Genomic DNA, 26,610 nt, shown 5'->3' with positions numbered 1-26,610 from the left:
TCTGATAAGTGTTTCGCACAGCACGTTGGTGCCGGGGTCCTGTCTGAGGGCCTGACTTGTCTGCGTGATGTTTGAGAGACAAAAATACTAGATAATTCTTTAAAAATTAGTAATTCAAAAGGTACGGCTAAAGATTGGCTAAAATTGCAGGCTCCCCGACAACCTGGTGTGACATTTAAAGTGCAAATCAATAGTACCCTACGGAATGCAAAACGCAACACAGCCTGTCCATGCTGCGTTCTTGCTAGAGAGAAAATGCCAGCATGCTAATAAGAAAATACCAAATGTGACAGCGTTGGGAAGGAGAAGCTGGCAGCCAGCTTTCTCCGTGGAGCTGATGGAGGCCACTTGGGCGTTCTCCCCCTTCCTTCCTGCTGCTGTGCGTGAAATGCAGGAGCAGGGACATCCGTAATGTGATTACACACCGAGATACCGGCTGTCCGGTGTTTCTGAGGGCGTTGGATTGGGGGACTGGGAGCTGGAACCTCGTTACCATCTGATTCCTAATTAGCCATGTGACAGAGGGCATGATGTGGTCATCTCAACTCCGTGTGAAGTTTAGGAGGAGGTCCCTGCAGTCAGGGGAGAGACCCGAGATGCCTGAGAGCACCTGTATGGCAGTGAGAGTCCGATGCTTAAAGTCCCAGAGTTTATCTCCCTTTCATCCCCGAGGTGATTAAAGCAGGCTGAGCAATGTCTGATTTCGGAGTTTATAAGCTTGACTAATGTAATCTCTTGTTAAGATCAACAGAGCTTGCATTAACTGACAAGAATTCAGCTTGTCCTGCAGCGTCAAACTGGTGGTATCCAGTAACCTCCCTCAGCAGCACAGGGAAGACAAAGCTGAAGAAAGGGGCGTTGCGGCCATGGGGGCTGCTGCCCGTCCCGTGCCGCCTCCCCGGGCCCTTCACCCCGGGGCTCTCGTTTAGCTCTGGGATTACTGAGCCCCACCTGGGCACGGGGTGACCAGCTGGCCCGGCTGGTTTCCTTCCCAAGGACTGCACTGTGCTTTCCCTCCCCCTGAAAGACAATGCTGCGGGTGCAAGTCAAGTCCCAAACATATACATATATATTTTTAATTTATTTTCCCGCTCTTGGCGGGATGCGGTACCTACGGGTTGCCTGGGGCCCGCTGCACGGTTCTGTGCAGGGCCAGACGCGTGGTTACAGACGTGTCCCTCAGAGGGCCAGCAGCCTGGGCACAGGGAATCCCAGAACCACGGAGTCATTAGTGCTGGAAGAGCCCTCCGAGACCATCTGGTCCAACCACCCCCCCCACCAATGTCACCCACAGACCCGTGTCCCCAGGTATCGCATCCAGCCTTTCCCCGAACACCCCCCTAGGGACCGTGACCCGTCCCAGCGCCTGGCTGCTCTTTCTGAGGGAAACCTCTCCCCATTTCCAGCCCGAACCTCCCCTGGCACAGCCTGAGGCCGCCCCCTGTAGCCCCGTCACCGGGTATCTGCGAGAAGAGCCCGACCCCAGCCCCCCCGGCGTCCCCTCAGGGAGCCGCAGCGAGCCGCGAGCCCCCCCCAGCCCCCCCGGAGGGCCTGGAGGACCCCGCCCCCCCCGCCGGTCAAGGGGCGGGGCCTTCGGAGGCCCCGCCCCCTCACCCCCAGGCCCGCTCCCGCACCCGGCCCCTCCCCTTCTCCCCGCGGAGGCCTCTCGGAGGCCCCCTCTCACGCACTTCCGGCCGCCACCGGAAGAGCCGCTGAGGTTCCGGAAGCGCGGTGCCGGCTGCCCGCGGCCGCACGGTGACGGGGCGGGGACCGGGGGCCGGGGGTGTCGGGGGGAGCCCCGGGGAGCCCCGGGCGGCGGGGCCCGGCAGGGGCCGCTCCGGGGACCGTTCCGGGGGCCGCAGGGCTCCCGGGGAGGGCTCCCCGCGCTCGGGGCCTCCCAGGCCCGGCCCGAGCCTGCGGGCGGGCAGCGCGGGGCCGGCCATGAGGCGGCTCGGGGGGGGCGGCCGGGGACGGGCGGTGCGCTTCGCGCTGCGAGCCCTCGCTTGTGCGCGGGGCGCCGGGAGTAACCCCCGAATGACCAGAGCCGCGTCAACGCTGCTCTCCGCTTCCCGCAGCCGCGCAACGCGCTGGTCCCGGGTGTTTCTTGTCGGTCTTTTCGTCAAAACATCGGGCCCCGAAGTGCTGGGTGCTGCAAGTTTGGGCCGAACCCGTTCCCTGGAACTCAGAAAGTTGCTCTGGGCTCGGTGCTGTCCGGGCGCAGACGCACCCCTTGTCCAGGCAGTGGGAACAGAGCTGAACGGGCACCTAAGGGCACGCGTGATGTGAGACCTTAACAGCAGCGTAATGTTTTAGTGCCGTTTCACAGACATCACACTGGTGTAGAACAGAGGAGATGGCAAGCTTTGTTAACTGGCAATTTCCATTTTTTATTATTCTCTGAAGCTTTTAAAAAAGGCACGTCAAATTTCTTTCTGATAACTGAGGTTTGACTTAGAGTTAATTTCAGAGCACTGATCAAAACACTTCTGTGTCCACAAATGCTGTTGACAATTAAAAGGTGGATCTCTGAGCACATGCAGGAAACCGGCAGGGGAAGGGAGGCTGTGTCTTGTAAGCTCACGCTGCGTCCCTGATGTGGATGAGTACTGAGGGAAGCTGCCACGCAGGAACCAAAACCTTCCTTCCAGTAGTCTGTGGGCAGGCTGTCTTTTGGTTGCCTCTCCAGCTCGTGATGTCAGGAGGCAGGCTGCAAGCATTAAAATAGAGTGCCACGCAGGCAGTTGAGCACAGCTCTTCAGGAACCAGGTTTAAAGGTGAAGCCCCCGTAAACCAGCTCGTTGTTGTCCCCGGGGATACGTGTGGCCTCCCTGCTAGGAACAGGGATGGAGGCACAGCACCGTGTTACAATTTTCCTCTGAGGCATATGCAGCTGGCTCTTGGGTGTTCCTTAAAGGCTCGGTATTTGAGGGGTGTAAAAATTGCTCTGTGCAGGTGTGTTTCCAGCTGCTGTGTGTGTTACGGGGGGGGCTGTGACCTCTTCGGTTATGCCTTTGGTTGACTGACCTTGTAACGCGCTTCCTGTGCTGCTTTTGTTTTTCTGTTTGCCGTGGACAGGAACAAGTCAGCGCGATGCCAGCCCTGCCCCTGGATGAACTCCAGCTGACAGAAAAGGATCCCAAGACGGGGAAGCTGAGAACGTTACCGGCACTGGTGAGCCGCTTCTTTCTTGAAAGCCAAACAAGGCCTTGAACAAATTGCTCTCATGTATAGAGGCCTGAGTAAAACTAGTCTTTGGCCTGGGATATGGGGAAGTTTGGACAGGTTTCCTGTTCGAGACGTTGTTTTACTACATTCGGGTAGCGAGTTTTCATCTAACCACCGTCAAAACAAAAATTCTCAGCTGTGTTCAACATCGACAGTAAATGGTGTTCTCCTCAAACTCCGCATCCTTTCAAGGAGCAGCCTGGTTAGCAATGCTGCAGTGGCGAGAACGCTTTGGGAGCTTTTGCAGGCTGTGTGCAGCGTAGCTCGGAGCCGGGACAACTCTGTGCTTACCGAGTCCTCCCGCCCTGTGGCTTCGGGTGGGAAGCGCAGGGTGGAACCGGAAGGCTCTGCCTCGTGCTCGTGCCTAGCACGAGAGTGGCCTGCCCGTGCTGTCACGTAGGAACATCCAAAGTCATGCACAAAACGACACCCACAGCTGGCCTTTTCTTCCAGAACCACGGAGGCTTGGGCAGAGCCTTCTCCCGGGCGCGTTGCAGAAGTGGGGCCTGCTGCTAACGCTGCTGGCTCAGTTTACCCTGGGTATTCGCGTGGGCTGAGGCAGAGCTCGAAGCTGCTGCTTGTTATCAAAGTGCCTCTCGTTCCTGGCCGGGGGGATCTGGGCAAACTGCTCGGTAACCCTCAGGAAGGGCAGGAAGAAGTTTCTTCTTTGCATATGGTGGTCATATTGGGGTGACTCTGTGGAATGTTGTTCGAGAAGCAGCTTGGAGGAAAAAGAGAGGGCACAGACAACGTTTCAAAGGCATGACACTAAGCTGCTGCTGTTTGTTTTGGAGGTGTGGGAGGGCTGCTTTGCAAGGCTGTCGGGTAATAGAGGGCAAGGAGCATCATCTGCTGAATTAGAGGTCTGAAAACATTGCTGAAAAGTAAGGACACAAACCTGCTGGTCTGAAAATTAGCAAACTAGAAGTTGTCAGGGAACTGAGCGACAAATTGTATCAAAGTGGGGCTTTTGTGTCAGTTTCCAAAAATTCAGCGAGCAGCGCAGATGGTAACTGGGCATTCCTGTCGCTTGTCCTGTGGTTTTAATACAGTCTTTTGGCTTTCTGCAGCACCCAGAAATAAAAGCAGATCGGTCTTTTGTGCTATACAGACCGCCACCTGTTGTCAGAGATCCTGCCTTGGTGGAAGAATTCCTGGAGCGAGCAAAATTCATTGCAGATGATCTGGACTGGCTCCTGGCTTTGCCTCATGATAAGTTTTGGTGCCAGGTAATAATTGTTCGCGGATGCTGGAGGAAAAATGCGAATGGTCTAGGTGCTGGCAAAAGCCACGGGTTTTAAATCGTCTTCATAAAGTCTTGCACGTCCTCGTTATGTCATTCATCAAGCGTTTTAGTTACTGCACCTTAGATTGCAAATAAAGTAGTATGTCCCTGTAGGTTCTTCACTGTTGATTTGAAGAGTTTGATTGTGTTTCATGGATGGGTGAACCCTAAGTGTTTTGGCTTCTCGGTTTAACCGGGCTGCCCGCGAGTGCAACCTCTGACTGTGTGCCGTTCCCTCCTTGCCCCTCTGCCTCCTGTTGTGCAAGGTGATATTTGATGAGACGCTTCAGAAATGTCTGGATTCCTACCTGTGCCACGCTCCTCGCAAGTTTGATGTGTTGTTGGATTGCCATCCGGAGGTGAGCGACATGCAGAAACGCCTCCATCGGAGCGTCTTTCTGACTTTCCTGAGAATGTCCACTCACAAGGAGTCCAAGGTAAACATTTCTTTGCCTTATGGACGCTCCAGACTGTATAGCTTAGGAAAAAAGGCAATTGGAGAAATTAATCGTGTTTCTTATTTGCGTGTCCTAGCTGTGTTCCTCTCCCCGTCTATTTTTATCAGTCTGCTGCTCTGTGTGGAGGTGATAACCACTCAGAGCTGAGGCATCCGAACTATGTGATGATTTCTTAGGAAGGAGAGCCAGGCAAACGACTCTGTAATAGCAGGTTAGCGACGCGTGGTGCTATGATACGTTAGGGTGAGAGAAGAAAGAGCAAGCTGGCCTTTGTGGCTGTGTGGAATACAGGCTTTTCAGGCTGCCGGTGGCGGAGTACTCGCCGCCTCGGTCCCACTTTGCCTGTGCCGCACAGCGTCACGTCAGCTGTGCTAACGCTCCTCTCTGCTTGAACTTTCTCCGTGTTTTGGACGCGCAAAGAGATTGCTCTAAATTACTGTTTTCTTGGCATCATAATTGAGAGGCGTACTCATCCCTAATTGTGTGAGTGCGACTCCCATGAGCAGCCGTGGAATTTTCACAAGCCTCTGGGCAGGATGAGGCACCTCGTGTTGTGGCAATTGCGCCCTTGCTATCTTCCTTGGCTCACTTGGTGCTATTTGGCGGCGCGGTGATTCGTGTGATTATCGCAGCGGTGACATTCGGACACGGAGGAAAGGTTTTGGGGTGGGAGTTGGAGCAGGGAGGGAGCAGGTGAAAGGAATGCTGGAGCCTGCAGCTGGCACCGCTTCAGCAAAAATACTCGACACCTCTGTGGTGTCTTTCATTCCGGGATCTGATTAAATCTTACCACCCCAATGAGGCAGACAAGCATCTGAAACCATTTCATAGCTGAGTAATTTGAAGAGAATGAATGGTCTGTTGTCACGCAGGCAGTCTGCAGCAGTTCTAGAAATTGAACCTAGCCAGCATAAAGCCCAGGCCTTCTGCTCTGGCAGGGAAAATGTGCGTGTTGCCTTTCTCTGTGATTGAAAACGTTTGCCATCCTAGGCAAATCTGTCTCCTGAAAATCACTGACTCCAAAATTGCGTTTTAGCTTGCTTGATTTCCAGTGTCACAGACAATGGAATTTTTGTCATCTAGAATTTTAAAAGAAATTCCTTGAGTGCTGTGAGTCATGTACTGGACACAGATTTTAGCAGTCAGGTTACAGAGCTGCAGTTTCTGAGTTTCCTTCCTACTTCTTGTCACTGGTGCAGTCATCTTTGCTGCCTCGATTCTCCTTTTCCAGGATACCAATAACCTCGGGCTGGGATTTCATGTGGATTTTTTCAGCGTCCATGCCAGTTAAGTGCTTCCTATGCCTGGCTACTTATTCCTACTCCTGAGCTGAGCCTCTTTTGTGTCAGCCCAGCAGTTTATTTGGCCATGTAGTGAGGTAGGGCTGAGAACTGAACCAACCGTAAACCAATTGCCTTTTGTTTTAACTTCTAGGTCGATTGCTTCAGTTCAGGGCGCAGCTTAGCTGTGTAAGCAGAGGGGCAAGGCCAGTGGCATGGTGCGGTGGCAGTGACAAGCAGCTGGGAATGTGGGGATAGAAAGGTCTGCAGAAACTGGTGTAAACGGAGTTGCTGCCTCCTGTGAAGCAGAACCTTCAATGCTCGTCTTAGAGATGTTTTACCAAGAACTGCAGCATTATAATGACATTTGTGAAGTAAGATATGGAGTATCCTTTATGTGACTTTTTTTTTCTTTGTAGGATCACTTCATCACTCCCTCAGTCTTCGGAGAAATTATTTACAACAATTTCCTGTTCGACATCCCTAAGATTCTGGATCTCTGTGTGCTCTTCGGAAAGGGAAATGGTCCTCTGCTCCAGAAGATGATCGGTTAGTTAAAGCCAAGGAACGGCTTGTTGGGCTTAGGCTTTTGCTTGCCTAGGATGGCAGGCAACAAATGAGGTTGTATACTAATGTCACTGCTCTGAAAACAACTGGAATACGTAGTTGTTCTTTGCCGCAGTGTGAGAGGACTGTGAATACTCTGCACAATCCGACAGTGTGGCTCTGCAGCATACTGGTGGATGAAGTGGGAGAACCCGAAATTTCAATGCAGGCATTGATTTATGTAGTGCTTTCAGACTGCAAAGCACTTCAGAGCATTGCTCAAGCTGTGCTTATCCCGAGACATCTCTGTATCTGTGCAGTCACCCGCAGCGGCAAGTGCATGTTAAGCAGCAGCTCAGCCTTGGACACTAGAGTCTGGTAAAGAAGCGAGTGCGTGTTGGTTTAGCTTCTGGGTTTGTCCCGTGCTCTCTTCCCAAGAGAGCTACTTGTGATCTTTAACATCCACGTGAGCAACAGGTGGAAGAGTACCTAACCTTGAATTAAGCGAGTCTGTATTCCTAAATGCTAGCCCAATTTGTCTGCAGTTCATGTCGTGAAATATTTTCCTTTCTTTGGTGGCTATTTCTGTCTCGTTTCCAAGTAAACTAGCACAGGAAGCACTAGAGATCGTGTGACAGAGCCACGTTTCCAGACCAGAAAAGCTTAGAAGCTTAGAGTTTTTGAATCCCCTTGTCCTTTTTCACTAATTTTCACTCTAAATTTAGCTGTCAAGCCTCAGAGGTGGGAAGGAAGCATGACAAGATAGATAGTTCTCTTTCAGATGTGAAATATAAATTATCTGGGTATTAAAACATTCTTCAGAAGACTCAAGTGTGTGAAACCTCATTTGAATTTTACGTACCCTCTGGGGTGCGACGCAGTAATGCTGCATGTTAAGTGACCAATGATTTGTTCACCTGATTATTTGCTTTATATTGTCAAGAGTAATGGCGTGAGCAGTTCTGCAGTGTAATTCATAACTTGATAAACTTTAGGTTCTTCTCTAGGAATAAATTTCTCTGAAACCTGTCTCATAACTCCTACCCGTGCTCTGTCCTTGCTGGAGAACTCTGTTAATTTTCATAGTCTGAACAGTAATTCACAGGAAAAGAGGCAGCCTCTGTACTTCCTTGGTCAGGATTTATGGCGTGCCATTACTCAGTAGAGTATTTTGTAAAGGTAATGAAGTCCTGGTAATATAATAGCAGGTATTACTAAAGCCTCATTACCTTTAAGAAATATTCTACAGAACATTTTCCAGTGTATGCTGAACTGTTATCAGTAATTAAAAGTCAACTGCATTTGTTAAACAAAGGAGCTAGGAATGTTTAACGATAGTATTTGCATTATTCATCGATTCTGCCTGAGGCGTGAATCTTCTGACATCTCCTTTGCTCTGCTCTGCTGCGCATACTTTTGTTAGCAGCCCTCCCGTTTCACTGAGGAGCTGACGGGACAGCTTTGTAGGAGCAGGCACTGTGCATGAGTCGAGAAGTGAATCCGTGCCCAAGTCCTACATGGGGGTTACCCACGTCTGGAGGGGACGAGGGGTGTCAGTAGTAAAAGTCGATCTTCTGGTGTAGCTTTGCTTGTTGACATGACTGTCTGAACTAATGGGAAGTGGTCTCCTTCACCCTCTCTTCTCAGAAAATATCTTCACTCAGCAGCCAAGTTACTTCGGTGACCTAGATGAAACTCTGCCCACTGTCCTCCAGGTACTGCTTCGTTGCTCAGCCCAGGGCTGAGCACGGTGGCGTAGTTTTGGGGATGGGGGGAGGGAGTGAATGTGGTCACAGGCAAGCAGAATGTATTTGTTATAGCTCTCATTTGTATTTGTTACCTCTCATTTATGCTCAAGTGTGTCAGTTTTTGACCCTTTACCGGAAACCATTACTTGATCACTAATTCCTGTTACCTTCTTTCAGCTCCAGGCCTTCTCTTGGCAGTTAATCTCAAGGAATTTTTGCTAGGCTTTTCAAACAGTAAATAACTCTTCTTCCTATCTCCCCTGAATGGGGAGGCATTAAAACTTAAAATAACACGATGAGAGGTAGCTAAGGTTTGGCATAGTAGAAGGAGTTAGCATTAATGCTGCGAGTTCTTAGGAGCAAACAAAAATCTCTTGGAAGGGATAACCTTGCAAAAGCGCATCTCAGATGTACGGATGTGGCAGCTCAAAGGTGTGTCATTACTAATCCATTAAACTACTGATGTGCTTACACTCCTCAATGAAAGGGGTTGATACCTGTGCAGGTTTTAGGAGAGTATGTGCCCAGTGGAATAGTAATACTAACCCCAGGTATGTAACTCAAGTACTTTTAGCCACCCTTTCACTTACTTCTGGGAGGAGGCTTTGACAAGTCTCCAAAGGTGCCAATGAAGAAGAGTTCACAGAGTGGTTGAGATTGGAAGAGAGTGGCTTCTAAATTGGTCCTACACCAGAGATTGTTAGAAATCCTGAACCTAATTCTGTCAGCTTTCCCACAGAGTCCTTATTTATAAACAAGAGCCACAAAATTTGTCCTGCTAACCTCAAAGGAGAGGGCAGGAATGCCTTTGAGACTAGCTCATAAGCAGGAGGTGGTGGCAACTTCCAAGTTGTCCCACCGCTCCCTTGCAAGTCGGGCTAGTCCCATTCCGGCTGACTTCACAGTGTTGGTCTTGGCAGACCTTGCTGGCTGATTTTTCTCACGTAGCTAAGGATTCGGGTTAGCTACAGTCCCTGTCTCAGCACCACCAACATACAGAGCTGCAGCTGAATTGCTTGCAACTCCCATGGAGTTTCAGAAGGGGTATGGCCCCTCCTGCTGCAGCCTGCAAGAATCTGTTGCAGCTTTCATTGTACACAGCTCTGTGCTGAGTGGAAGTAGTCACATATTGTATAGATGATGGTAGAAGTGGTAGTTAATAAGATAAGGCATGTCCCACTCCTTTCCCCAGTCCTTTTTAACACCTTTCTGCTCTCTCGATCTAGGTGTTCAACAATATTTTGCATAAGTGTGGCTTGCAATGTGAAGGAGCCTCTGCTGAGCCCCAGAAATTGGAAGAAAGAGTAAATGTGACTCCCGGGAACATGCCCCTCCAGGTGAACTGCTGCTCTGTGCCCTTTACTGTTTGTGGTCCTGCAGAGTGAATGTAGCTGGGGCAGCATGTCAGTGTGTCATTGTTTCACTGCGTGTCACATGACTTGATGGGAAAGCCTTTCCACCACGAGTTTGGTGCTTTGATCGTGCACTTCAGGCATATCCGTCGTATCATGAGTTCTTTTTAAACGTGGCATTTTTTTTCACTTAACTGGCTTATAAGCAGTGTAACAGCATCTGACAGAAATCTCTAAATGATCCTGGTAGGGATCAGAATTGGTCTTTTCTTCAGAAATGTTTGTTTAGCAACGGTACACCTTAACTCCAGTTAATTAATAGTTGTTTTTTTGTGCTGGGTGCTGAGACAGGTCATGTGGTCTGTATTGTGGGGGTTGTTACAGCCATCCTGGGAATGCATCTTGCACTGAAATGGACCACTGAAATCACCTCTTGAATTCCTGTAATATTGCTGTGCAGTGTTTTCAGCTAGATGGGGAAAAATACTGCATGTGGAGGATATATAGAGGACAAAGCCGCTGTCCAAAACAGGAAGTGACGAGGATTCTTGTGATTTAACAGAATCTTTAACAAGAGCGAGCAGTCGGGATTGCACTGTAGATCTTTAAAGGACAGAAGTTTTACTAGAGGTGTCATCGTCTCTGTGCCTATAGGCCCAGTAGCAAAGTGCTTACGGTTGATAGCAGACTCTCTTCCTGCAACCAAGAAAAAAGGCTTGGCCTGAGCATGATGTGGCCCTGGTGGAGTGGGTTATACTGTGTTCTTAGGAAGCCTTGCGTGCTTTTTCTCTCAGTAATTGTTCTTTCTCTCTCAGGAGCTGAAGGATATTGTGCTGTACTTGTGTGACACTTGCACAACGCTCTGGGCGTTTCTTGATGTCTTCCCATTGGCTTGCCAGACCTTTCAAAAACATGAGTTTTGCTACAGGTACGTCTTGGGCTGCAGACAGAGCTTATTTTGGTGAAGTAAAAATACTGAATGTGCAGCAGTGTCCTGTCCCAGTGCCTTTATTGACAAGAGTGTACAGATCAAATGCAACTAGAGACTGCTAGGTTCAGACTTGTGGGAATACGCAGGCTCTTGGTAGATAACACAAAATATTATAGGGGTGCCTAGAATTTCTGTTAAATGTTCACCTTCATCATATCCGTGAGCGCTCCTAGGGTCAGGCAACCATGACAATTTCAAAACCCAGCGTGCTTTTGAAAGGAAAGGATGGGGAGGGACAAGCAGAAAAGCTGTGTGGATGAAAATGGTTTCCTGCCATAGGACCTGAAACATAGGAAGTCTTTTGGAGTAATAACAGTCCGTCCGGGTCTGAAAAGAAACATTTTTGTTTGTTGTTATGCCTAAGTTTTATGCTAGAGAATGTCACTGAGCTTTGGCAAAAGCTGAGTGCCTGGGAGAGGGTGACAAGCCAGCGCTGTCACAGCTGGGCTGACAGCTAATTCCCTGCCCAGCTCTGGTTTGCAGCGACGGTGAGTCAGGATGGTCACAAGGACCAGACAGCAGAGTGTGCCCACAGAGGCTGCAAGTCCTTGAGTGACACCTTCCCAGCTTGCTCCGGGTGTTTTAAGCCCCCTGATCACCTGGTAGATTCTCGTCACTTTGTTTAGGACCAGCTGAAATGCTAATTTATTATACTTAATTCCCTTGTTTTGTTTACTTGTGTGAACGAACGCTTTTTTTTTTCTTTTTACTTTTGTTTCCAATCATGTTGCAGACCTCTGAAGTCTTGCAGCTGTCAGTGGTTTATGGACCGCAGGTTGAGTAATGCTGCTCCGGGGTGTGTAGGTTTCTATCCTCTGATGTTGTTGTCGAGTCAGTTATTGAAAGAAGAGCAGATTGGTGGGCTGTTGGTGGCTGTTTGAGTTGGCAAGCAGTGCTGCTTGCACGCTTGGTTACTCAGAGGAGGAAAGCCTTTTGCTTTTTATTCCGCTGTTGATGTCAGAGATGTGCTAAAATACTCTTGATCTCTGCAGTGGGACAACAGCAACATTTTCATTACTTCTCAATACGGACTAGTCACCGGGTCTTTGGAGTATGGGGAGGGAAAACTGATCTGCGTGTCATATGTTTGGAGCCAGTCTGAGTCTGAATCTGTTGGCACGTGCTCATTTCTCTCCATGACTAAAAGTATCAGCCAGCTTCTGCTGCATTTGCCTCAAGGATATTCATTTAACGCGTTTGGCACCTAATATGAAACACGGATGTAATGTTCCCATGGAGGCCCTGCTCATCAGTTCAGCGGGCTTGGCTTTTGTGCAAAATGCTGTAAACCTTTATTTTGTAACACCCAGCTACTCAGGAAGCAGCACTGGATATTGTTCTGTGAGGACACGCTTCTCCGCATCTCTTGATCCTCTGTCCCCAAAGAAAAGGGTCTGGGTGGGCTGCCTGATACAAACCATGAAACCAGACCAGACAAACCTTCTTTGTTTCCTCGCTGCCCATCCTACTGAAACATCCTCTTAGGCTTTCTGCATGTTGGATACCTTCATCCAAATGCTCACTTACAGCAGAGACAAATAGCCAGACCAATAAAACTTTGTTGGAAATCCCACCCTGTTTCATAACCAGTTTTTAGAGTGGAGTGGGGTAGGGCTACAAGAATACTGGGGTGGGAGAGGTTATCTTGGGATAGACTCAGTCAGCTCTTCGCAGACTGCAAATTTGTGCTTGGGATTTTTCTCGGCTGAGCAGATTGGTTTTTCTATTTAGTAGCACGATGCTTTTCAAATGCGTTTCTTTGCCTTTATTTTTAAAGATACGTTGATTGTTTCCTCAGGCTGCTGCTCTTTGTCTATGGTGTATTTGCTTACTTGTGCTGCAGGAAACAAATGGCAAAATGGGTAATGCCAATGAGTACTGCTAGTGAGGAGTGAAATTAAGCGTTTGATTTGTCTTTTAGTGTTGCAAATGATTTTGGAAACCTCAGCTGATAGTTACCATTTTGTTGCCCCTTTCTACAGATTAGCATCATTTTATGAATTGGCCATTCCTGAGCTGGAGTCTGCAATTAAGAAGAGGCATTATGAGGATAACAGGTGAAAATGTCTGCGAAGACTTGCCTTTTCTTTTCAGTAAGACCCTCTCAGGGCTTAGTTAAAAATGTACTTCATGCTGCTTTGCCCACCTCTGCAAAGTCTATCTCTTTTTTTTTTTTTTAATGCTGTTTCAAAGAGCTCTGAAGAGGCAGCTTTTCTAATTCCATATTTTCCTGGGCAGTGGGGTGACTAATGATTCTTTCACTGCTGTCTAAGAAGAAACTTGATGGGAGATGCATCCAAATTGTAACAAAGTGTGAAAATGGGAATGATATCTCTTTGTGCAGACTGGTCTCGTTGCATTTCAAAGCACAGGCTGCGCTGATCCAGTTGATATATCATGAGCCTAGCTGTCAGGACAATTGGAGATTGAGACCAACTTTATTTAGAGCATGGATTTTTCTTAGTGGGTATGGAATGACTCTAATCTCTGGTCCTTGCAGCAAATAAATGATTCAGCTAATGAAATCCCTTCTCTAGAGGAATAACTCTGGAGGAACGTTAAAGATTTGGATTTCTTGTGCTGACACCAACAATGTGTTCTTTACTTTCTCTGAAGTGTTTTTGCTGATTTGTGGAGGAGAATTTCACATTCCAGAAAGAAAGTGATGGAAGCTTTTCACATCCTCATAAACCAAGTGTGTCTGCAGCCCATCTTAGAAAGCAGGTATCGGCCTTTGGGCTTTGTGGTACTAGCCAGTTACCTGTTTTTTTCCTTTTTTGAAAATAGTTAACTAATAAATACTTCCTAGCTATAGCTCTGTGAGTAATTTCAAAATGAAGGCAAGTATAACTACCCTTATTTTATAAATGAAAGAACTGAAATGACCCAAAACCATGCTGCAAATTTTGGGAGAGAACCAAGAACGTGAATCTTGATTGCAAGCCCAGTGCTCTACTGGGCAGATCTCTTTGCTTGTGCTCGTTACAGGTTTCATAGATTGCTGGCCTCCGTGGCTCTGCTCTTTCTTAATAGTTAATACTGATCCAATGCAAAGGGCAGTCTGTCCTGCTGCGAGGCTTGATGCATCAGCAGCAATGGAAGGTTTAGGCTTTATAACAGAAAGGTTGCAGCAGGAGCTTGCTTGGCATCTGTTCCTGCATAGTGAGCACATATTTTCTGGGAGGTTCACTGGTGTAATCCCAAGACATATAATACAGTGCAATTGCACAAGTGCTACACACCCTTTTCTGCTTAATGCAGGTCTGAGGCATCAAACAATGATTTGTGAAGTCTGTCAAGCCTTGTAATTGTAACTGTGATAATGCTTTAGATCTAACTGGCAGAAATGTTTGCTGAAGCCATAAAAGAAGCTTGTTTCCATTTGACCCTTTGCATCAATGAAAGCCAAGAAGTGAACTGAAATCTCTCTTCAAATGGGATTTTGCCTTGATGTATGAGCGTTACTAGTTTGAGCAGAATGTGGAGATTGTGCAATGTGGTAGGCTTACCGCTGAGTTTTTCATTCTCTGCCGTTGTTTTCTGCAGCTGTGAGAATATTCAGCCTTTTATTGAAGAATTTCTACAAATCTTCACGTCAGTGCTTCAGGAAAGGAGGTGAGTCTGGCTGAAAAAAAGGCCCAAGGCAAGGGTCAGCTTGCCTTCCCCTTCCATTCTTTACACCAGAATTGCCCAAGACATTATTACGAGGGGTTACGATGCATCTGGGAGTTAGAAATCATTCTAACTAGCTGGGAGAGCTGCTGTGAGAGGATTTCCGACTGCGGTACAGACTTTATTGTAAAGACGAGGAGGATGTTGTGTGACGCTGAAGAATGTTATTCTTCACTCTCTTTAATCCTGACTTTCAAAGTGGAGGATAGCAATTTAGTCATTAGCTACCTTGACAAGCTAGGCTGTTATTACTAATCTGTGCTTTTCAGCTGGGGTGATCAGACCAGAAAGTTATTGAGTGCTGATGCTGAAGATGCAAAGTAAATGGCAGAACAGGGAATTTGATCTTGTCCTCCTGGCACTGCTGTCATTCTGCTCACGTTCAAATCATAAACCATATTTTCTCTGTAATGCAGCACTGGCTCACGGCTCTGAACATCAGAAGGAGTTTTACAGCTGGCTCTGATGGGTTACTGGGAAGTGTCGCTGCAGTGTAATGGGAGCAAAACCAGACAGGGCAGCACGTGCGGGAGTTCCGTAGCGGGTGGGAGGCTGTACACGTTCTTGCTACGTGAGCAGTGAGGAGGCCAGAGTGGCATAGCAGGGATGCCAGCATGTGGCAGGTCTGCAGCTAATTAATTCTTTAGTTCAACTGATTAAACTTGCTTCTGCATTGTTAGATTTCTTCGTGACTATGATGAGCTCTTTCCTGTTGAAGATGATGTCAGTCTGCTTCAGCAGGCATCCTCCACACTGTATCCTTTGCTCTCACCATGTTCTGCAAACCCAGACCCTCTTAGATTCTTCCATGGCAGTGGCATTTCCACTGTTACTTCCTCTGGTTAAGCTGAATGACCTGCAACAAAGGATTGAAAAAACTTTTCTCTTAAAAAAGAGAGGGGGGAATCGCAGTATCGCAGAACGGTGAATGTTGGAAGGGACCTCTGGAGGTCATCAGGTTCAACTCCACGTAGGCACAGGCTCGGGAGTTACTGAAAAATGCATAGCTACTTCAAGGTGAGGTCTGAATATGAGCATCTGAAACGTGAGAAATGTCCTTAATGCTGTCCTCTTAGAGATGAAACCAGGACAGCCTATATCCTCCAAGCCGTGGAAAGTGCATGGGAAGGTGTGGACAGGAAAAAAGCACAAGTCACTAAGGATCCAATAGCAGCAGCAGCATCTAATGGAGCATCGGCAATGGCGGAGAGCACTGCTGAGGCCAGAGAAGAGCTTGGGGCTGCATATGCCTCAGAGGATGAGGTGGGTAGAGCACCTCTGTCCTCACTTCGTTTGTCTGTGAAGAGAGGATTGGTTTGCTCAGCTTTTGGGGTCGTCTGAAATCTAATCCCGTTTCTTACCTTTGCTAAATTTTGGTGCAGACCAAGTACAACTACACCTAAATCCTGGCTTTATCTTTAAGTAAATTTCTTCAAAATCCTGTTGGCTTGGGTTTCCTGTCGCTGTGTTTTTTTCAAATACTGCGCTTAATCATTGTAGGTCTTGTGCATATTTTTAAAATGTGTATTTCATACGTTATTTGAGGAAAGGATTTACCGGAGTACTCTTGCTGACTCAGGGACAGACAGAAGTGGTTGTGTGCCCAACTCCATCATAGACTTCGTACAGTATAAGCAACTTAGCTGCTTTCTCGTCTTTTGACTTCAGTCTTTGAATGCTTTGTTTAAATCCTGATAACCAAGACTGCTCCTTGCTCTTTTTTAACGTGCCCCTACCTTGCCCCAATTGCTGCTGCTTTCCAGTAATGCCACCTATTCTGTTTGGTTTATGCAGTGTGCCGGTGCAGCTGCTGCCCCCCCTACCAAGGTGTCAGGGGTGGAGCTGGACTCCCTGATCTCTCAGGTGAAAGACCTGCTGCCAGACCTTGGTGAGGGCTTCATCCTGGCCTGTCTGGAAGAGTACAGTTACAACGCAGAGCAGGTGATCAACAACATACTTGAAGATAAGCTGGTGCCATCCTTGGATAAGTTGGACCGAACGATGCCAAGGTGTGGGACGGGACTTTGGTGCTGTTTTAATGCCTTTTGATTTTAGACTGTGGTTATTATTTAATATCCTTCCTTTTGAAGGTTAGACACCTGTAGCAGAAACGTTCTACCAAGTTGTGTGTGTTTTCTTGGGGTAGGTAGCTGCAGAGAGAGCTTCTCCTTGCCACGTGCCACTGACTTTCTACCCTCATTGTGTCCTTACACAAGATGGGAACATTCACTGTTCAGCATTTCAGCACAGCAGATGCTGGGTCATGTTTTGTGATGGGAGATGAAAATACTTGTCCATGAAACTCTCAAATATTAAAACTCCATTATGGGGACATAGGCTTAGCCTGGGCTGGGCAATGGTATGTTGTTGTCTCCAAAAGTTATTTTGCTGCAGAGGACAAGGTTGTAGGTGTTCAGGTGCTAGCTCCCCTGCAGAAAAGGGCATCTTAAAGGAACTAATAGAGGTGAAATTCAATTTGCAGGGCAAAATACAGCGTTTGAAAGGCTACTGTTCTGTGGTTGAAGTTAAACCAGGGAGGTTGTCAAAGGGTAGATAAAAATGGATCTGAATTGCCATTTCCAAACTTGCCAGGCTTTTGCTTGCTTCTCTGGGTTGTACATGAGATTGTAGGGTTTGTAACTGGCAGTGGAATTGAGTTGTTTTAGTTGTCTGCAGCTGCTAGCACGTGTTTGTGCTGCAACAGCAGTTTCTGACTAAGTGTCAGGATGCGAATGTGCTGTTTGTTCACATTTCATGGAGGAATAGGCAGACTGTCTCATTGTTGCATTAGAAAAGGAAAGCATCTTTATCAAAAAAGTGACGTAAAAAAATCTTCGTTCTGCAACAATCTTCATGCTCTTAGAGTCAGATCTGCTGACTCTGGCACAAATGACATGGGGTGGGTTTTTGGAAGGTTCTTTTTTTTTTTCTGCTAGTACTGCAAAGCCAGCAGTTACAGAAGACATAGCTGGATGTTTTTTCTTGCCTTTTGCATTTTGAAACAAAACTGTCAGTTCAGTAGCAAATGTACAATTTTGATCACTGCTGATTTTGGAAGTGAACACAGCAGCATTTTCGGATGCCCAGCTGAGCTAGCAGCACCAACAAAACGAATGTAAAGACAATCGTTTTTTAACTTACAAATTGAACAAACATAACCTGGAACTCTGAGACAAAACTAAAAAGGAGCCACAGAGAGATAAATATCCCAAATTCAGCAGCAGCACACTGTTGCAATGTTTGCCGCTGTGTAATTCATCATATTTAACATTTGACTTTACTGAATTGCCGTTTTGAGACCAGTCTTTTAGGTAATCCATGCTCTTGAACAGTTTAACTTATCCTTTAATGAGCAAAAGAATTTGCTTTCTGTAAATTGCTTTTGGTTTCCCCACCAAGGTAAGTTTCAAAAACCGTGGCTTTTACCTGAAACCAGTGCCGTGTAGTGGTTGTGCACATACCATACTGCAGCAGGGAAGTGAAGGGATTACAGTCTGTGTCCCAGTCAGCCAGCAGCACAGTGAGGATCGTGGCATGAAGTGGATGCCTGTGAGAATGACAGAGGATAAACCAAGGTCTTAGGAAGGAGAGGACTTGGTCTTCCTCATCTTCACCTGTTTGCGCTCTCTCTTTTAATTCATTTTACAGGCAGCCAAAGCCAGACCCTACACCTCTACTCACTTCCCGCCATAATGTATTCCAGAACGATGAGTTTGATATTTCCAGTAGGGATTCAGTGGACGTTTCTCGGATACAAAAAGGCAAGCGGTGAGTGTTGTGCATCTTTAATTAACCCTGTCTGTCAGGAGGAATGAACCTACAGATTTGTTTCTGCAGGAAGTTGTTGGCAGGGCTAAGGCTTATCAAAAATGTTTCCCACTTGTTTGCTCTTTTTCTCTGGGAAAGTAAAACTGAATACTACCAGGGGTTGATTTCAGTTCAGTGTTTTTCCTAATTGCCTTTCCTCTGTACGCTGCTGGCAACTGCTCTGCCAAGCTCATTTGTAATGTTGTGTTCTCACTTCTTGGTCTTAATATTAAACCTGCACTGAAGAACAAACCTGAAAAGCAACCATCTCTACTAGCCTGAGGTTGTGACTCAGAGCTAACACAATGATTTGTTTTAGATACAAGCGAAGTTTCAATATCCATACACTTCCAAATCTGATAATGCTGGGGGGTTAGACTCCCTTTGTTCCTGCTGCTCTAAGCCCCGCAGAGGGGCGTTTGCCTCACTTTTTGCCTGGTTTGGCATTTTGTTCTGTGCCACGCTCCCTGCCCATTTCCTCTTGGCTCCCGCTAGCGTCAGCCATATCTCAGTAATATGGTTGATTTGTTTCAGATTCTTTTTGAACGCTTTTTCCTCTAATCAGTTAAGTATGATCTTTATGTGGGTATGTATGAACAAGGAATCTAAACAAGAGTGGCTGCAGGCTGAGCCACATGACCCTGGGAGCTCCCAGTTAACGTTTTGGTTACAAAGCTGCATCCAACTATCAGGAGAAAACCGCTTTTGTCCCAAAGTCCAGTCAAACAGTTCTTCAGCAACAGTGCTGCAGTGACTAGGCAAGGAAATATTTTTCTTCTCGGAACAAGGTAAAGACTTGAGAAATGCCCGTAGCTCAGAATTCCCGGGCACAATATTGTCTCGCCCTCTGCATCGTGTTGGCCAGCTTGGAGTGCAGGCAGACACCTCGTCTGCAGGAGTGTCATGCGCTGGCGTGCTCAGATATCATCCGGCTGCCCCGGGTTTTGCTCCGTGTGGGTGGCTGCTGAGAGCGCTCCCCGGGTCGGGTTCAGCACCGTGCACCCTGTCTGTGGAATAACCCAGCAGGGAGCTCCCTCTGCAGATCACTCGCAGAGCTTCCTGAGTTGTAAGTCATCCCTCAGCTGGGTCATGGGACCCTGTTCCCACGGCATTGCCCTCTGGCTGCTGCCAAGGAGGCCGTGTCTTCTCTCCGGGGGTAACACTACCCCTTGAGAAAGCTGTCATCTCTTCTGCCATACTGTTACGTGACCTCTTACTGCTGCTGTTCCTGGCGTCGCCTGGCATCCCTCAGGCTCTGGCTTCATTTCAAAGCCATTCTTATATGGAGAGAACTCTGCACAGGACTCCAGACTCCTCATTATTTATGCTTTGAATGGTTCTTAAAACCTGAAGGTAACTAGCTGAGATCAGCAATGTGTGCCCTACACCTAAAGCTGACTGTATCTTTCTAAATCAAAGAGTAAGCTCTGGTACCTTGCTCACTGGGATTTAACGCTCAGAACTCCGTAACTATGAGGAGTGTGTCCTTTCAGCACGAAAAGCTGAACTTTTTCAGTAGGCGTCTCTGTTCTACAAGCAAGAAACCCAGGTGTCTGGGTAATAGTTTTCCTAACCCAGTTTGAGACCTGCGCACAACTCTAATTGTATCTATCTGTCCGTATTGTTCTCCTTAAAATCCTTTCCTCTCCAAATTCTGCTTCTGTTCAGAGTGCCGTTGCTGCTACGCATGGTGTTGCAATAGTGCTTAAAGAGCCAGAGCAGGTTGGGCCCCGTTGCGCTAGCTGCTGTGTGGATACGTGTGAGCAGTTTGGGGCAGGGACTGTTAATAGAAGGAGAAAGCCACGCCAGGATGAGGAGAAGAACAGACATGAGGAAATGAATATAGTAGCGGATACGTGATTCTTTGCTGATCTGGAAGGGTGATCGCAGCTGTTTCTGCATGTCCAGCCATAATCACCAGGTGAATCTGTCTCTTGAAGTCAGAGCATGTCTTGAACACCAGAAAAAAAAATTCCCACTGTTTTTCCTGGAATTGCTGCCTGAAACATCTCATTGCAGCATTGCTGCAGTCATCAGACCAGCTCAGCAGGAAACAATTATTGAATATTTAGTTCAGTCTCATGCTGAATACCAACCTAAGATGTTATCCCCGCCTAGGTATGTGTGAACTAACCACATGCTCTGTAGGGCATTTTGCAGCTAAATTTCAGGCATTTAACAATGAGTCATGGAAGAGAAGGGAAGCAATATATCTATAATGTTACTGTATTTTGAGGTTCTTAAGAAAAATCAGGCTTCTTGGATCGCTTCCCCAGTTCTTGCTAGAATATCACACAAGTCTACCTGTTCTTGATTCACAAAAGGTTTGCTTTGGAAAGATTCTTTCTCTGGCAATATCCAGATGCCAAACAGATCGCTGATGCGTGTTCCTCCTAAACTTTGGGGGCTGCAAACTGTCCTGCGAATACTTGAAAGTGGATTTCCTATTGCTTTGCTCTAAGTGTATACTTGGTTGGTCTGAAAAACAGGACTTCAAAGAGCTTCCTTGTGCAGCTTGAGACGTAGCATCTCAGTGGCTGTTCTTTAATATTTCTGCCAAAACTTCTGTTTCTTGGTCTTTCATTCTTTAAAATGACTACTGCTTACTTGCCGTCTAAATGTTCAAAAAAGTGTGCATGCAATGCCTTGAAATGTTAGATCAGCAGCACAGGTCTATTGTTCCTTTTTTCTCTTAGTTGTGCTAATCCTTATTTGCTGCACGGGTATTTTTGGGGGGTCTTCCCATCTACATTCATATTTTGCAATTCGTGCTTTGTAAGCTGAGGTTCTAGACTATGGGAACAGGTATGTCCGGGCAGCCCTGGTCTGCAGTTTGTAGCTAGGCGTGCTGCTGCAGTGAGGCAGTGCCGCAGCGTGGTGTTAGAGGGCACTCTGGGCCTCGCAGAGCTGTGTCCCAGCCCTAAGAGTCTGCCATTCAAGATTCTTGTGTTATTTGGGTCTTGGCCAAAATCCAGCTCGAGTATAATTGCACTTGGCCTTCTGTTAAACCTTCCTTTCTGTCCCAGCTGACAGTGGCAGTCTCCCATTCCTGTTCCTATCTACTGTGTAATCTTGCTGGGCTTCTGTTTAAAAACGACTTTGTTCCAGGCCAGGAGGGGCCGACTTTAGAAGCCAGACAAGCAGTCCCGTTATAAATCAGAGGGGGAATAGAGGGGCTGAAGTAGTGCTTGTGAAGTTTGGGGTGGGACCTGTATTGCTTCAGCTTCTACTTAATAGCAGGAGAAAAAGTAACTTACAGAGAAGATCTTGACGCTGCCTTTCTGTGTCCGCCCCTTCCTTTCCGCGCTGTGGAGTGCAGCAGGGAGAAGGAGACGACCAGGAGTTTGCTGAACGACAAACGCCTGATTGCTGAGCAGAAGGAGCGCTACAGCCAGTACAGCGTGGTTGTGGAAGAGGTTCCTGTGCAGCAAGGGGAAGCTCAGCTCTACAGGGAGGACTATGAGGACGAGTACGATGACACTTACGATGGAAACCAAGTGGGGGCAAATGATGCTGACTCGGATGATGAGCTGATCAGCAGGAGGTAGGTGCTGGGGCTTCAGTGAGGGCAAAATTGAGGGGAATTCCCACCTAGACTTGCCTGGCTTGGGCAAAGCTTTGCAGCAGTGATTTGGGTACTGCTTCTTGATGAGCACATGCGTGCTTCAAACTATCTCCGTTTTTTGTTGCTGGTGCTTTCTCCGTAACGTGTGAGGAGGAATATTGGGTGTCTCCTTGTCCCCTGTTGGTAGGGAGCTGTTCTGTGGCCATCGCCTCTGCTCTGCATCCAGATCTAAGAGGGGACTTTGACGTCGCGTTGGAACTTGCACTCAGCAGTGCTTCTGCTTATAGGACAGCCGTCCTGCAGCGGGGGGAAAGGGGCTATCTGGCATAATGACTGAGTGTAGCTGGGCAGCGTAAAGTAAAAGGGCTGGTTAGCAAGGCAAAAGCTTGAAATTTGAGAAATGGTACAGCTGGAGTTTTACTCTGTGCCAGTCCCTTCTGGCTTCTCGTGCTGCCTCCTGGAACTGAGCCTGTGGCGGACTGCGCAGCACTCTACACAGCGACTGGCAGCCGGAGGCAATCAGCTTTTAGTGAGCAAAGGGTTAGTTTGGCACGGGTCTTGTAGGATATTTGTTTTAGAAATATGAGCTAGAGGTAGAAAAGACATTTTAAAAGCTGGTTTAAGATTTCTGAAGGTGACCTTTTAAATTTTGGTGTGTTATGAGTATGTCACTATTTCCAGCCTAAAGCCAAAATGCATCTGGCAGGCGATTTGGTTCCTTTTGCCTTTTTTTAGCTCCTTCTATAGCAGGTTGAAACCAATTTACATCCTTTTTGTGGCTTGCCTGTAACGGTGTGGCCCTCAAGTCTTTTCCTGTCTTTCAGGTGCTCAGTGCTCTCTGCTTCTAGAGAGGCAGTAGGAACAATTATTGGATGTTATTGCTGAAAATTAGACCTATAGGTTCGAAGTAACAGAGGCTCATCTAGTTCTGCGTTTATTTCTTTGACAGTGGAATGGTGGATTTGAATCCCAATAGAATTTAAATAAATAAAAATAAAACCGCACACATCAAAGAAGAGCTATAGGCACGTGGTGGATTTCCACTCACCCCCCTGCAGGCCCTTTGTGCTGCTTTGCGTGTTCAGGGTGATTCACAAAGCCTGACGGACCTCTCCAAGCATTTCCCCGTGTGAAACTGGGGCACAGCAGTGGAACTGGGGCTCCGGATAACCACCGAGCAGTGTCAGTGGTTTCTGAGCACAATGCTTTGTGAGCATTAACGTGTTTCTGGCTGAGTTTGAGCTTGAGGTTTGAGGGTTCGTCTTTGTACAACAGATGCTCCCTAAGCGGTGAGCTAAAGCAAAGTACAACTCCACTGCTCCTTACTAGTGCCTTGTGGGGGTGCCTGGATCCCCCTCTCCCAGAGGCAGCAGTCATTCAGAGAAATTCCTTGTGAGGTTTCAGGATTTTTCTGACTTTTTTTTTTTTATAACTGTTATTGTATGTGTGTTAATTGCCCATAGTAAATATTAGCTACTGATAGCTACTGAGTCTTTTTTTTTTCTCCAGGAAAAGAAGCAAGTCCATGAAACTTGTGCATTGTGGTTTTGAAAGCTATGTCGTGAGATGAAAAGGGCGTGCTGTTGGTGAACGCTGCGCTCTCTTCATTGTTCACTGTTTGTGTCTTAATTCTCAGGCCATTCACAACTCCTCAAGTCTTGAGACCAAAAGGACAGGAGGAAGGACAGGAAGAGGAGGAAGAGGATGAAGAGGAAGAGGAAGAAGCTGAAAAGGAAAGACCAAAGGTGACATTTAGTTTGCTGTTGGAATTGCATTAAGGTTTATCACACGTCTTACCAGCTTCACCTGTTAGTGTTTGCCAGAGATGGTGGGAATTGATTTCTTCTTTCAGAGAGGGAATCTTTTAACATTAGCACAGAGACTGAGCTGCTTTCCAGAGAGGCTGCTTCTGTGGTCTGCTGGACTGTGAAATGTCCCCTGAGTACAGCTATCTGCAGCTTCCTAGGCTAGCCTTACTGGAGTGGTGACACTTACTCCGTGGAGAGGTTTAATCTCCTTTATTCTGTAGACAGACGATGCCAGCAGAATGGTGTGAGGGTCACTGAGGCTCTGTTGTCATGGATATCCTGGAAATGGGGATGTTAGTGGTGTTGCTGGCAGAGGTAGGATGTGGGAAGAAGTCGTCTCAGGTTTTCTGCCAGGTTTTGTGTTTAGTGTCACTGACAGCAACCCTGCGGGTTCTGCCGGAGCAGATAACGAATAACGAAATCTCTGTTCTGTGGTCCGACAGAACTGCTCCTGCTCTAGCTCTGTGAGTGATGCTGGTGAGTGTACCACAGCACTGACCTCTTCCCTTCCTCCCCACGGTAGGATCACTTCGTGCAGGACCCAGCCGTACTGCGGGAGAGAGCTGAAGCCAGGCGGCTGGCTTTCCTTGCGAGGAAGGGCGGGTAAGTGAGCATCTCCCTCTGTGGGGTGGAACCACAGCTCTGCTGGCATTAGTGGATATCTTGCCGCTGACTTGAGTGGCTGAGGGACGTACCTGTTCCTTAGCATTCCTGTCTTCAGGGTCACCACCATGCTGGTGTTAATGTCCTTGCCCAGCTTTTACTTCACTGCTGGTTGTGCTGTCTCATCAAATGGGGTGGCACGTCCCTTTAATGTGATCGGCAGAACCCTGTGCAAGATTGGATCTGGGAAAGCACAGCTTCCCGGAGCCTGAACAGCTCCCGCAGGGATTTCAGGGCAGTGTAATCGCTGGCGTTAGCTGGCAAACTCAGAGCGTAAAAGGATGGAGTCACTGCGTGGCTGACGCGGATACTCAGCCACTGCAGAAACCCTGCAGAGCTGAGGTGAGCCACAGCTCGGGGGCTGACGGCCCAGCTCCTCGCTCCCAAGTCTGTCCTTAAATGGTGCATTTTATTCTTCACGCGTGCAGTGTGCTTGTCGTGACGTCCTTCTCCCCGTGCACTGCAGGCACAAGCACGACAGCTTTGCTGTTGTTGGGAACGTGAAGGGGCACGGGCAGAACCGGGAAACGGTGCAGGAACGAAGGAAGAAGGAAGCAAATAAAAGCACAAGAGCTAATCACAACCGGCGAGTCATGGCTGACAGAAAGCGGAATAAAGGCATGATTCCTTCCTGAAGGACTTCCCCAGGTGTTGCATCATCCCCAGTCCTCTGGTTCGGAGGCAGCTGGGCTCCGTTCCCCTGGCCCTCCCTTAGCTCAGGGGACTGGATGTCGTGGTCCAACACCTGGCACTTCAGCTCGATGCGGAATTGCACACCCCGTGGGAGGGCTGCACATCTTGGAGAGGAGCTGCCCCCCTGCCCCAGGCACACCCTGGCTGATTTCTGGTCTGTGGAGGGGGGGGATGTGACAGCTTCACCCTGGTGCGTCGGGCAGGCTGCACCAGCCGTTCGTTTCCTTTTGTACTATTTATAATTCGGAGAGGTTTATTTTCGTACTGGCTCCTCCCGCCCTCGCTGCAACCCGAGGGGGCTTCCAGGCCACGTGGCTGGCCGCCCAGAGGGCAGCTCTGTGGCTTGTGGCAAGGCTTCCCCGGAGCAGCCCGCACAGCTCCGCGCTCCCCTGCAGTGCCTTATCCTGCGGGAAGGCTGGCGGGAAGGCACTTGGGCTCTTGCCATCGCTGACACCCGGGAGTTCAGATGAATAAGGCTCTTACCATAAATTTCTGTCCCTCGAGTGAGGTGTGTGAAAACAGCACGCAAATAAATGATTTAAATCTTGTAGTTGGTGTTTTAGGCTCTCACGAACTGTATTGGTGTTTAAGGAACGTCGCTAGTGCGCTGTATCTGCAGGCAGTGAAATTCCCTTGCTGTTTTGTGTTGGTTCAGTTAAATGAGCTCTGGCTGCTGAGACTCGAGGTGCTTGAAAATCAGGATCACGGCACCCTGTGTCAGGTAGCAGCGGCATGGAAATGGGAGTTGAAGATAGCAGGGTCAGAGTCCTCGGGGAGCTGCCTCCTCGATAACTGCTTGTCACGCTCCGTGAAGCAGAACTGCCCCGATGCTCCTGTTGTTTGGTAGGCAGGGAGCTGTTAGGAAATAGTGCTTTCTGCTTGCTGAAGGGACCTCCCCTGAGGACTGTCTTTTGCGATGGAGTTGCTCCCTGCGCAGGGAGACCAGCAAGTCCCTGAGTTTGCTCTGTAACCTCTCTGTAAGGCGCTTGAATGCCAAGGCACTGGCTGCTGTGCTGTGCCTAGACCAGCCTGGAGTCCCAGCAGCTGGTGGCAAAGCTGCTCCAGTTGCTCTTGTCACAGAGCGTGCGTGGCTTTTTGGAGTGCGCTTGTCCAAACTTCCAGGCAAACGATTTTATTTTTGCTTGGTTAATGTGCTCCGAGCCCCCTCCCCAGCACCGCGCTGGGTTTTTCCTAGCGCTGCCGTGCACAGCAGAGCAGACGAAGCTGCCTGTGGTCATCCACGTGCTGAATGAATTACCCCGGGGTCGTGTGGCCTTACAGCTCTGCTCCAGGGTAAATCAGTGCTGTCCTCCCCCTTCCCAGCGCCGCAGGAGCGCTCCGGCAGTAGCGCTGGAGGCACGGAGCTTGCTGCCTCGTTTTACGCAGAGGGCGGGGACTCCAGGGCTGTAGGGTTTCGTGCTGCTGCCAAACCCGGTTGTGCCGGGCTGTTTTCAGAAGTGTAGCAGTGGCTGTCACGGAAATCAGGTGAAGTCCTGAATGCTGCGAGGACGAGATTC

At 48.2% G+C, this 26,610-nt stretch overlaps 1 protein-coding gene across 3 annotated transcripts; it reads left to right on the top strand.

Annotated features, from left to right (window-relative positions):
- The first annotated feature begins 1,623 nt into the window (after positions 1-1,623).
- ASCC2 (activating signal cointegrator 1 complex subunit 2) lies at positions 1,624-25,643 on the top strand. 3 transcript variants are annotated; one of them, XM_083804066.1, is made up of 19 exons: positions 1,624-1,755; positions 3,076-3,171; positions 4,296-4,454; positions 4,777-4,947; positions 6,668-6,797; positions 8,442-8,509; positions 9,769-9,879; positions 10,710-10,822; positions 12,868-12,942; positions 13,502-13,609; positions 14,432-14,500; positions 15,238-15,312; positions 15,634-15,820; positions 16,352-16,566; positions 18,206-18,325; positions 21,684-21,908; positions 23,566-23,674; positions 24,261-24,340; positions 24,867-25,643. In XM_083804066.1, exons 2-19 carry the CDS (start codon positions 3,091-3,093, stop codon positions 25,033-25,035), a joined length of 2,265 nt encoding a protein of 754 aa, XP_083660192.1. In that variant the 5' UTR covers positions 1,624-1,755; positions 3,076-3,090; the 3' UTR covers positions 25,036-25,643. The 3 variants fall into 3 exon arrangements, with proteins under 3 accessions (XP_083660192.1, XP_083660194.1, XP_083660193.1); XM_083804068.1 differs by lacking the exon at positions 1,624-1,755 and adding an exon at positions 1,876-2,415; XM_083804067.1 differs by lacking the exon at positions 1,624-1,755 and adding an exon at positions 2,437-2,774.
- Positions 25,644-26,610: the final 967 nt, after the last annotated feature.

Source organism: Anser anser, assembly GCF_964211835.1.
Source record: "Anser anser genome assembly, chromosome: 18".
NCBI classification, from domain to species: Eukaryota; Metazoa; Chordata; class Aves; order Anseriformes; family Anatidae; genus Anser; species Anser anser.
Note: the sequence above shows the minus strand (reverse complement) of the source record. Positions and strands in the feature narration are given on the sequence as shown.

What these genes read in the sequence shown, in the direction of transcription:
- ASCC2 (XM_083804066.1), top strand. Translation starts at nt 3,091, where the DNA reads ATGCCAGCCCTGCCCCTGGATGAACTCCAGCTGACAGAAAAGGATCCC. An exon ending in AAACATGAGTTTTGCTACAG is followed by an intron (nt 10,823 to 12,867) that starts GTACGTCTTGGG and finishes CCCTTTCTACAG; the next exon opens with ATTAGCATCATTTTATGAAT. An exon ending in CTGAAAAGGAAAGACCAAAG is followed by an intron (nt 23,675 to 24,260) that starts GTGACATTTAGT and finishes TCCCCACGGTAG; the next exon opens with GATCACTTCGTGCAGGACCC.